Raw genomic sequence first — 12910 nt, 5'->3', positions numbered from 1 at the left:
TTTTCAGTAAGGTTATTGATGAAAGCTTCTGAGAAGGTCACAACTGAGCAGTCGTCTGAAGAAAGTGAGTGAAAGCCATCTGAATATTCAGGGACAGGGATTTCTAGAAGAAACAGCAAAGGTAGAGAGCCAACAGGACAGTAGCCAAGGAATGAGTTGAGAGTTGCTTTCAATAGTGTGTTACCAAAAATAGATGGAGAGGAAAATGTAAAAACAAACAAACAAAAAGAACAGGCTCGCGATTAACTGGGGTGTAGTGGAAGCCGAGTCTTACTGATGTCTCCTAGGAAACAACTTCCCAAACTGAGCAGATAGAGGTGCCTGTGTTAGGTTGTTAGGGCTGCCATAATTGGGTGGCTTAAACAACAGAAGTTTGTTTTCTCACAGATTTGGAAACTAAAAGTCTAAGATTGAGGTTCAAGATCAGCAGGGTTGGTTTCTTCTGAGGCCTCTGCTTGGCTTCTAGATGGCTGTCTTCCCCCTGGGTCTTCACATGGTCTCCACTCTCTGCCTGTGTCCAGATTTCCTTCTCTTGTAAGGACACCAGCCATATTGGATTAGAGCCCACCCTAATGATCCCGTTTTACCTTAATTCCCTCAATTACCTCTTTAAAGACCCTGTCTCCTAAAGCAGTCACATTCTGTGGTACTGAATGGGGGTTCGGGCATCAATATATGAAATTTGAGGAGCATAGCCCCCAAACACTTACTGTAACACTGTAACAGTGCCATTTTCTCAGATTCGGTAAATTGCATTGTGATTACAAGAGGGTAGTGCGGGGGGAGAATCTTATGTGAGGGGAAATGTCATGTGAGAAACAGAGAGAGAGATTTAGGAAATTGAATTTCGACAAGAAAACTTTGAAAAGTCCAGTTTGGTGCAAATCTTTCATAGAAGTGACTAAAGGAAAATACACTGGGAAAGATATACTCAGGCAAGAACATGATTAGCTAAGAGGTCCGGGCTTTACTGTGTATATTAAGGAGAATTACTTAGGGTTTATGAGCATGAAGGGGCTATAATCAGAAGTGTGCTTCCGGTCGATTAATCTGTCAGTAATACGTAGTTTATGATCAGGAGCTAGAACATAAATCTCATTAGCAGTAGAGATTGTTCCCACTGAAAGCTCATCTAGGTGCACTAGGAGCTTAGCTAAATTCTTGTTTTGCTGTGGAATAGAGAGGAGTTTGTCAGAATGGAGTGTTTTCACAGTGACACTATGAAGGGCCTCTTTGTATTTCTCCCACAGACTATACTTTGTTTCTCCTGTCACAAAGATAAATAGGATTCCTCCCCACTACAGCTGATTTCATGGAATTTCGTAATGTTCTGTCCTTTAGCTCAAATAACCTAAGAGTAGTTAATAACTAAATACAACAAAGGGAAAATAATTAAATATAAATATTCACTGTATATTCTGGGATATGTTGTGATTGTATAAGCAAACACAGGTACCTCTCTGCTCTCAAAGCTGATCACTAGTTATTTGTGCAAATGCAAGAAAAGACAATGTGCTCATTTTCAAACCAGAATTCTTAACACTGTTAGAGATTGGTACTCAGTATTTGTAATATGCACAGACCCAAGCCTCCCAAATGCCACATTTTCCATTCCTAGACCTTAATTTCGTGTTATCCATACCATGTGTATTCAACTCATTAATCAGTCAACATCGATGTAGAGCTTAAGATTTATAATGTTTTCTCATACACAATTTACCTTTGAATATTCTATTGAGAAACATCTCTCTCTCTCTCTCCCCCTCTTCTATATATTTTGCAGACACCATCCACCTTCGAGTTCTCGAGTCTTCCCCAATTGGCACAGCCATTGGGAGCGTAAAAGCAACTGACGCTGACACAGGGAAAAATGCAGAAGTAGAATACCGAATTATTGATGGTGATGGGACTGATATGTTTGACATCATAACTGAGAAGGACACACAGGAGGGCATCATAACTGTGAAAAAGGTGCACAACATCAGTTTAAATAAGCACCTGCCCATTTAGCAAATAGAGATTTCATTATGTGCTATCCCCTCACGCATTATCCATTAGGAGACGTCACTATCAGTCCAAATGTGATTTATATTGTGCACAAGTATGAGAAACATAAAGCCAAAGTTCTCCTTGGACATTTTGACCAAGTGCTTTTGTTGATTGAAACATGAAACCTGAGTTCTTACAAAATTTAAAAGGCAAATTAATAGATGTGTGACTCCATTTCTGAGCCTTGTGAATAAAAGCCCCCTGCCCCATAATAACATTGTTTTCTTAAGAAAAAGCAGTTAATAGCTAATAATGGCAATATATCATCCCAGTTGGAGGCATAAAAAGTAGCATGCCATCTATCCAGATGTATGAAGCAATAATTAGAGCTGCTAATAAAAAGAGACGGCGTCTTTTGAAAGATAATTTAATTGTTCACATTTTCCCTTCCGCTATATAAATTAAACTTTTCTGCTAATATATGCTCAGTGATACAGTTTAAAGGTAACTAGTTTTTTTATTGTAGAGTCAGTACCACCATTATAAGAAAAAATTAAGGTCCCGTAAAAGTTAAGGTCCCGTAAAAGTTAGATCATATTGAAATGTGCTAAAAACTCTATTGCATGAAGTAACCACTGAAACACTGAGTAATCACAAAACTTTCCAGAGTGTCAGTTGCAAAGGCCAAGGTAGGCAACCAAATGTTTTTAAATGGACAGTGACCAGCACAGGAGGAAGCAGCTTCTTTGTTGTTTTTCATGCCTGGAAAGTAAGAGTAATGCAAGTAAAATCTACTGCTTATCAGATAAAAAAAAGGAAGGTTGAAGGAATCTGAATCAACAATGTCTTTTTCTGTTAACAAAACATACGTTTTAGAGGAGTGAGGGAGAGGAGCTTGATTTATACTTGTGACAGTTACAACACATCAATGTTTAAGTTCCATTTTTTTTGTTTCATAATGTAACCTAATTACCAAGTTGCTATCGAAGTTTTTGTCTGTTCTCTTTACTCAAGGTTTTCCTTATCTTCAATGTTTCCTACAATGGTTGAAAGTTTTATATTAGTCTTCAAACTTTTATAGTTTATGTAGTACCTTGCCATTAAACTGAATGGAAATAATCACAACATAAATGTAAAAAGATAACTGAATTGTTTGCTTACAAACATTAAGCAGTAGCCAGCAGCTCAGCCCACACACATGCACACGTAGACACACAGTCTCCCAGCTCATTTTTTATTAACGAGTCACCACATTATGAGATAGGTTTTAATATCCTTTCCAATTTGTCCAAGATTCAAAATCTAATTTTCCTATGTTCTGAAGTATTACGCATTGAATACATAAAAAGTAAAAATTGAACCCTATCCGATATGTAAAGGTTTTATTACTATTTTTTATTACTTCTAATCATTTACACTGAACAACCTGACAGAACTCAACCAGGCTTTAAAAATCACACTGTGACTTGAAAGGAACATATAATCCAATTTCCCTCACTCTAATTTGGTGATTTATTTATTTATACAGCCACTTGACTATGAGAGTCGAAGACTTTACACTCTGAAGGTTGAAGCAGAAAATACCCATGTGGATCCACGTTTTTATTACCTGGGACCATTTAAAGATACAACAATTGTAAAAATCTCTGTAGAAGATGTGGATGAACCTCCTATTTTTAGCAGATCCTCTTACCTGTTTGAAGTTCATGAAGATATTGAAGTGGGGACGATCATTGGTACTGTGATGGCAAGGGACCCAGATTCTACTTCTAGCCCCATCAGGTAAGTATGCCTATGTTTCAGATGAAAGAATGGGAATTAAAATAAATATAGAGATCATGAAATTCTATTTATAGCATTTAATACATTAAAATATATGAGTCTTTCCATAAGTTGTACATAAATTTGAGGAGCATAGGTGTTTAAAGTAAATTGTCTCTGAATGTTTTGGGGCAAGGCATGCACAGCTTCAACATTTGGTCCAGTTTAAATCATGCCTTTTAGCCTAAAATCTAGCTTGTATCATCTGTCTCTTTCTTTTAGGTATTTGTTGTTCTGACCTGGGTACAGATAAAGGACACTGTGTCAGCTGTGCATTTACAATGTAACCGAATCACTTTATTTGTGCTTTCAGTTATTAAATGATATGTTAAGTTGAGAGTTGTAGCAGTTAAAAGAATATAATTACAGCAATATTACAATGCAGTTATGTTACATTTTAGAAACTCTCCTATACTCCTACCATCAAAGAAGGAAGGTTTTTGTTTGTTGTTTTTGTTTTGGCTGTATCAAAAAATAGTTAGAAAAATATTAGAACATTCCAGAAAGATCACAGTAATTTCAATTTTTTTTTCTTTTTTTGCTTTGCTTTTTTATGGCAGCCTAAAAATATATGGGATGTAATAAACATACAAATGAGAAAGACTCAAAAGTTTTTATTGACATTTGGTCTATCATTTTAAAGAAATACAGGTATCTGTATATAATATTGACCATCAAAATGACTGTTCATTTTAAACTGTTAGTACATCATGTGTTTTGGATTTCATTCGTTTCCCTATTCTCTACAGGTTAATTTTGTCTTCCCCTTGTTCCACATGGACCAGTCAAGTAAGGGTTTAAATGATGGTTAACAATTTCCAAGCACACTTTTTTCTGATTCCTAAGAATACAACAGCAGAATGTAGAGAATCTCTAATTTTGTATGCCATGTGACTCTAACTCAAGTTAAAGTTAAAAGTGCTATAGGTTCTGCCACATCTTCAAGTGAAGTCATATTTCATATATATTAAAATTAGCATTTGATTTATGTAATTTTATCTAAATATTTTCTTTTTTGTTTTTATGTTTCCTTTAGTTCCAGTGTAGTTAACATAGTGTTATATGTTTCCGATGTACAATATAGTGATTCAACCGTTCCATATATTACTCAGTGCTCATCAAGATAAGTGTACTCTCAATCTCAATCACCTGTTTCACCCATTCCCCACCCACCTCCCCTCTGGTAACCATCTGTTTGTTCTCTATAGTTTAGAGTCTGTTTTTGGTTTGTCTCTCTCTCTTCTTTTTTTTTTTTTTTGTTTTGTGTCTTAAATTCCACATATGAGTGAAATCATATGGTATTTATCTTTCTCTGATTGACTTACTTTGCTTAGCATTATACTCTCTAGGTCCATCCATGTTGCTTCAATTTGCCTAAATATTTTCTTATATTCACATAGAGCATCACAGGTTACATATATGGTAATCATTTACAGCTCCCAGCTGCCAGCATGACTTCCCCATAATTGCCTCTTCCCCAGTCCATTTGTCTTCATTGAAATTGCTGTATTGCTCAGATATTTTTTTTTTCCTTTGAAGCTTTTATATAACCAATATACATGTTTAATTTTACCCATTCAATATTTTCCAAGCATTTTCCTGGCATAGCTCCTAAGTAACTGTAACAGGCTGTGTGCTGTGTTCCTGGTTTTAAAGTGGTCTTTTTTAAATTAAATATAATCTTTTTAAAAAAAAGAGTTCAACTTAAATCCAGTGGTATTATAAAGTGGCTATATAAAGATATTCTCCTCACAAAGAAATAGATTTTGCATCCTCTTATAGACTGATGGTTATTATATGTCAAAATATGTCTGGATTTTGAAACAAAAATGAAATATTTAATCAGAATGCAAGTCTAAGGAAAGAATCCATTTATCTATACTATATGGTGACAGAATTAATGCTTATTAATGACAAAGTCTATGTCATAAAGGTTGTCATATAATAGAATTTATGCTAACTTGATGCATAAAATGCAATTGAATATTTTTGGATAATAATAATGATAGAACTACAGGTTATATATATTTATATATATATATATATAAAATCAGGGATAAAATAGCTTTACTAATGCAATGTATTTATGGGATAGATAATATAATATAATACTGGGCATATTATAAATTGTTTAAGTCATATTATGGATGTTAATGCAATAATCAAAGGGATTTACTTTGTTCTGGAAATGATCTTAAAAAGGAAAACGAAAATTAGCACATATAATTTGCCAATAGAGAATTAGAAAATATAATTATATCATGTTTGAAAAAGAACCAGGATCTCTCTGTATCTTTAAGATAATTTTGCATAATCCTCTAAATTTTGACATTAGTTTGTAAACTAAATTATAAGAAATAAGACAAAACACACATAAAATGATTTGGCAAGGACAATAATGCTTTATATTGATTTACATATTGCAACTTCATGTTATATTTCTATAGAAATAAGAAAACTTATTTGCCAAAATACCAAAGAATTCAGTTGTTCTTTTTTTCATTTAATAAATACTTGTGGATCACCATATCAAATATTAACATATTTCTCAAGAAGTTCTCAGTCTGTTAGGAAAGAAGATTCGGTATGAGAAATAATATTCATTGAGTGCTTACTATACTTCAAGAATGATGCTTGGTTTTTTCATGTATGATTTTCTGTTTGAAATGTAACTCACATTTTGATGTTGAATTCCTAATACAATGTGGTAAATGATACATTTTGATACTACATTTAGAGATGAGTGGTAAAAGATACTTTGGGACTAAAGGAGATAAATAAGCTTCTACTTTAGGTAATCATGAAACACTCAAAAGAGGAGGTAAATTTATGTTGAGTCTTTCAGTAGTAAAATAATTTTGTCAACTTGAGAGAGAATTTGTGAATTATTCCAGATATAGAGATTCAGTGTTTTGCAAACTTATGTGTGAATGATAAGACATGCAGTTTGAATGCAAAACTGAATTCATATTTTATTAATAGAGAGGGCTAGAGCTTATTAAGGAGATTTGTTAAATACTGGTTTGTTCCAGTTAGAACTGATTTAAAATAAAAACCCAAAATAAGCAGTCCTCCAAAGTAAAATCACATTAGCTGTACTGATGGCTTAAGTTGTTCTTCTAATGCAATTTATTCAAAACCCAGAATAAGGACTGTAAGTTTCAATTGATTTTTGGAAATATCATACAGGTTTGGAACATTAAAAGAGAAGAGTTTTATGGCACTTTAAAAATTATTTTTTATTATGACTCACAAACTACAATTTAAAAATAGTATTTCATAAAGTTTTCCTAAAAATAAGTGACAGTTGTGGCTTAGGAAAAGATATGCCATTACTGAATGCTACTCCTGGACTTGTCACCTTTGTTTTACTTTGTTTATTTTTTTAATATGGAGCATTAAATATAACTTGAGGATTATGCTTGCTAACTCAAGGACTATAAAGCATTTGTAAGCCACTAGGATTGTGAAGTGGCAGGAACAGATGAGGGATATAACTATCTTAAACCTTGCCTGACAATCTCCCAAATAATGGGATTTGTCCCAACTATAACAATCTGATTGATAAACCTGGTGTTAGGCTTTTGAATGACACTCAACACAATGTCTTTAATCAATTTGCAGCATAGTTGGTTTCTTATACATATGCTAAGACTTTTTTTTTTTTTTTTAATTTGTTTTCTGAGACTTTACTTGGTAAAAATGTGTGAAAACTCCTACCCCAAATTTTCTGTTTTTAAAACATCTTTAGTTAAAATGTATACATTTTTTTAATGATACATATGGTTAAAAAACTGAAGCTACGTGGGTATTATACCATGAAGTTACTAAACATCATCATAAATTGATAACCTACTAGTCTGTTGAAACTAATGTTGGCTCCAATTTCATCACTATGAAAAAGACTTTGCTTCTGGGAATGCTTTTTTGCATTTGATCCTTACAGTAATTCCTTAACAGAATTTTCAACTCCTAGGTAAGGTCAGTTGGTAATGCAACCATCTGTAATGCCAACTACTTTGTGGAACAAAAAAGTACTTCCCAGTCAGTTGATATGGCAATAGATAGTGATTTAATAAAACGAATATTCAGAAGGCCATCATTTTGAATGTTGAACAAAGTACCAGCTCATGCCTTGGGAAGAGGAGGAAGGTAGAGATGGCGGGTGTGTGTGTGGGGGGCAGTTCCTGATGTGTGTGTGCATGTGCGCGTGATAAATCAATGAAACAGTTTTCATTCTACATCAGTAATATGTACTCTTATGAAAGTATTACATGTTACTGTGTGTGTGTGTTTGCATTACACCATTTTCTCCTACAAACCAATAATATTTCCATGTATTTTTCTTTGCTTTCTATGTTCAGATTTTCCTTGGATCGCCATACTGACCTTGACAGGATTTTTAACATACATTCTGGAAATGGATCCCTTTATACATCAAAGCCACTTGACCGTGAACTATCTCAATGGCACAATCTTACTGTTATAGCTGCTGAAATCAGTAAGATGAATTTTATGTATATAATATTTAACATTATTAGGTTTTATTTCATATTAAAATAATTTATTCTCATTATACACATGAATTGTAATTTTAATCTGTTTTTAAAAGTCTTCAAACTAATACTACAATATATATTAACTAACTTGAATTTAAATAAAATCTTGAAGAAAAAGAATAAAGCATTGATTTCAAGCAAAAAAAAAAAAAAAAGCTTCTCAACACCTATAATTCTTTTCAATAGTTTCTATATATACTGAGGGATAGTTATAGGTATCCCAAATCAACATTTAATATTGACTAATAAAAATTATCTAGAATTGGGCACTAAAGATATCCTCTTTTGGGGAAAAGTAAATGCATTAGATTTATTACATGGACACTATAAATTAAAATCTATGCTAAATGGTGGGTGCACACCATTTAACAACAAACATGTATGTAGGTATTATTTCTTCCTTTTTACAGATGAGGAAACCAAGGTATTGTAATAATAGCTAACATTAAGCACTCTATGCCAGGTATTATCCTAAGAATTTTATATTAATTTTATCCTAGTAATATTTTTATTGACCTTATTTAACAGAGAAGGAACTAAGGCTCCAGAGGTTTTGGGAACTTGCCCGAAGTCACAATGCCAGAATTAGTAAAACTGAGATTTAAAACTAGTCATTCTGTTTCTAGGTCCAATACTTAATTCTACATCTAATTTACAAAATTTCGTATAAGTAATAACAGGCAAAGCCAGTATTCACAATCATATCTGTCTCTAATTGCAAAGGTTCTTGCCCATTCACAGGACTTGCGATGTCATTTGTGGAGCCCATTATAAAATAAAACGTCAGACCTCTTGTTAAAAAATGATTAAGGCAGGGGCGCCTGGGTGGCTCAGTCGTTAGGCATCTGCCTTCGGCTCAGGTCATGATCCTAGGGTCCTGGGATCGAGCCCTGCATCGGGCTCCCTGCTCAGCCGGAAGCCTGCTTCTCCCTCTCCCACTCCCCCTGCTTGTGTTCCTTCTTTCACTGTATCTGTCTCTGTCAAATAAATAAAGAAAATCTTAAAAAAAAAAAAAAAATGATTAAGACATTTAACGTGGCAACAGTAGAGCCTTAAAATAAGCATGGGGCCCTTCTTAGAGTGAGGCCCGGTACAATTACACATGCCTATGAAGCCCCTTTGTCCACTCATGCAAACGTGTTCATGGTCTCTAATTCCTGTACTGTGATTTACTGGAGTAAAGCAACTCTATTTTTAAAAGAAGCATTAATTAGGGACTGAATCATTGTGAAAAACTAAGCCTATAAATTCCAGACCTAAAATACGAAGCTGAATCCACAAACACCTATCAGGGTCAAATTATTTTAAGCCACCATTCCAGGATTTGGAAGGCAGAGCAACGGGGCCAAATTGCCAAAAGTCTCAGAAGGATGGAATGAGGCTGGACAGATCATTGACAATGAATTCAAAACTTCAGGATAAAATAGTAGACTTAGCTTTCTCCTTAAATCTGGCTCTGAAATACAGATTAACTCCACCATCCAAATGACCCAGTTTTTCCATGGTGAGTTATAAATGGCTGTGCCTTTTAAGGCCAACTGAAGATTTTTTCGAGTTTTTCTTCTAAGGAAAGCTTCTATTTCTATTATCTGTTTCCACATCACCACGGTTAGATGTGCCTCACAGGGTCCAATCTGATCCTTCCAGAATCATGCTTGTTTGTGCTCTCTGCTTGATTCAAGATCCTAATTCAAGCCTAATGAGTTAGGAATTGCCTTTTCCATTTCAGATACTTTGAGAAATTTAAGTTCTAAAGCTAGCTGAAGTAATTACAATTCTGTAAAAAGCTAAGCCAATTATGTTCTTCTTTTTAAGAACTAAACCTATTTTTTGCCCTTAAGTGAAATCAATTTATGGAGTAACTGCTGGAAATGCCTACCTGCCAAGCCACAAGCAGTCAGAGGCCCATTATGCTGGTCTGGGTATTAAATGGATAAGGGAGAGAGGGAAACAGCATATAGGAAATTGTTTTTACTAGATTTTAAGCACTGGGTTTGTGATAAGTGTGCATTACACCAAGCCCTAAGCAGGGCAGAATGACGTTTAAATGTACTTCTTACCAATGCGTTTTCAAGCCCTGCCTCTAACAGTTTAATTCTACATTCCACAGCAGTGTATCACATCATATGGCAAGTACTACCTCAGGTAATTATTTAGTGCATTATACCATGAAATAACTTCTCTTTTTCTTCTTCAAAAATATTTTTTAAATGCCATTTGGAAAATAAAAAATCTAAAATGAAGGTCATAATTGGATCTTAGAAATCCGTTGTAGAAACTAATGAGTTCCTCTCACCACATCTGAAAACTTTACTGTAATCATTGCAATAGAGTCTGAGAACAGTAGAGCAAAGCTTATGACCAAAGAACTCCATTATCTATACTTAGTCCTTGAGAGTGGAAATTCTTGCCCTAAGCAGGTAGAAAAGATACATCTTTCTAAAGGCTAGGATTTCTAGAAAACCATTTAAGCTTTCCTTTTCTTGGATATGGAAAAGACTGTGAATACATCAGAATGCTTTCACATTATAAGATCCTTTATTGCTGATACATTCTTGCTATAGTAGATTGTGCCTGGATGACTCTGAGAATCAGGTGGTAAATATGCCAACTACCATTCCGTATGATGCTTCTTGGAATGCTTTAAGGTTTTACTTGTACATGAGCTGCAACATCTACCAGTAAAAAGATTAATGTAGGCACTGTTGTTTGAGCAGGTGACTCTAGGCCTGATGTTATACAAACACATTTATCCTTGTGGATTTAGCTTTTGATTTGAAGAGACTTTTTGAGCCATCTGTAAAGAAGCTGAGAATCTTCATTTTGTGTCAGGGAACGGACTGACAGTGCAGTATTTTAGATCTGATATTGTTCTGATATTGTTCTGCCTCTCTTGACTTCCAACAAGAGTTATATTTATGTCAAGACTATTGAAAAAAATATTTTGCTATGTCCACTAACTATATTAGATGAAAAGCTCTTGCTAGAAAATATGGAAGAATCATACCTTCCCATTCATACCCATAGCAATGTGTAGCTCTAGGTAAGTTGTGGGTTCATTTGTAGGTGAACCCTTTGTAGGTGAACTCTGGCTACTTGCAAATGGTTTAGGACTAGGGGAGGTAGGAAAAGAGTGGGATAGATTTTTTTTTTCTCCTTTCTCCACTGCTCCCTAAATGTAGTCCTCTTCAGACCTGTATGAACTGTAGGGAAACTAGTTAATATATATATTTTTTTATTGTGTGAGAGCTTTGTGTGGAGCAACATAGCATAAGCTGTCAAGTAATGTAAGAAAATGAAAAAAGGTATCACGGTGATAATAAAGATGATCTTAATAGTTGACATGTATTGAGTGCTTACCAACAAACTAATACTTTGATAATAGCTTTTGATAGCTTTCATGCATTAACTGACCTAATTTTTCAAATAACTCCATAGATTAGAAGTTCTATTTTGATTTCTATTGGGTAAATTGAGGCATTAGAGAGATGGAGTAAATTGGCCAAAGGCACACAATGAGTGAATGGTGAATCTGGGAATCCAAGCAGCTCTGTTCTACTCCAGGGTCTGGACTCTACAACCACCTGACATAGGAAGAAGTGAACAATAGGCAGCAATGCATTAGCAAATGGGAAATCAGAACCTGAGAATGGAAGGCACATGGGTGAAAAAGACTGAGTAAGACTGGAAAGGAGTCTTAAAGAGAGGATGCCTTTCAAAGTTTCTCTTGAAAAAAAGAAGGCAGATAAATACGCTTCACATGGATTTAGAATTCTATCTGCCTTCCTTCATACGACTCAACCTTATAAAGGTCCCTGCTGAGTAATCAGTTCTTCCATATTATTTTTAAAAGTGCTGACTTCATTATTTTAGTAACATTATAATTACCTGGAGAGAAAGGAGGAGAAATAAATTATTTTCCATAGTAGTATCCTCCCTATCTGTACATGACAATATTTTTTACCCTTGTATTTGAAAATTATATAGATAAAATTAGAAAGTCAGATACATTTCACAAAGGCAAATAGTATGATCCATAACCCATGTTAGTAGAGGCCATTTAATAAGATTGCTATTGCCCCTCACTTCATCTGTTATTTGTTTTATTTTGCTTTGTTTTTAGCTAATTACCTCCTTTTTCCTTTTCTATTGATCTTCAGTTTGACTTTCCTGAAGTCCACACAGAAGTTGAACTACCAAAGACGAAGATTTTGATATCACAAAGGCTGATAAATATAAACTGAATTTAAGATGTCAAACACTCTCAGATACCAATACTAGTGCCTAGAAAAGCCCATTTGTGAGAAAATGCAATTTTGACTAATACAAGGGTGTTACCCAAGGCTAAGCTAAATAGACATTCATATTTTAAAATTCCATTTACAAATCAAGACAATTTTTAATGCATATTTTTATGTGAAAACTTTGATGCTCTTTATTTTAGTATTTGTAGCAAAAAAATCATAATTATTATACTATATGTTACTATTGAGCTAATTTTGTTATACAAAATTGAGCCTGGATTGTTGAAATGGTACCAG

At 34.2% G+C, this 12910-nt stretch overlaps 1 protein-coding gene across 2 annotated transcripts in view; it reads left to right on the top strand.

Annotated features, from left to right (window-relative positions):
* The window catches only part of LOC118544817 (cadherin-10), a 176122-nt gene that overhangs the window by 147600 nt on the left and 15612 nt on the right, over positions 1 to 12910 (top strand). For both annotated transcript variants that reach the window (XM_078066591.1, XM_078066590.1), the window contains exons 6-8: positions 1784 to 1971; positions 3518 to 3771; positions 8175 to 8311. In XM_078066591.1, the coding sequence (XP_077922717.1) occupies positions 1784 to 1971; positions 3518 to 3771; positions 8175 to 8311 (579 nt within the window). The remainder of the gene's footprint in view (positions 1 to 1783; positions 1972 to 3517; positions 3772 to 8174; positions 8312 to 12910) is intronic.

Source organism: Halichoerus grypus, chromosome 2 (assembly GCF_964656455.1).
Source record: "Halichoerus grypus chromosome 2, mHalGry1.hap1.1, whole genome shotgun sequence".
NCBI lineage: Eukaryota > Metazoa > Chordata > Mammalia > Carnivora > Phocidae > Halichoerus > Halichoerus grypus.
Note: the sequence above shows the minus strand (reverse complement) of the source record. Positions and strands in the feature narration are given on the sequence as shown.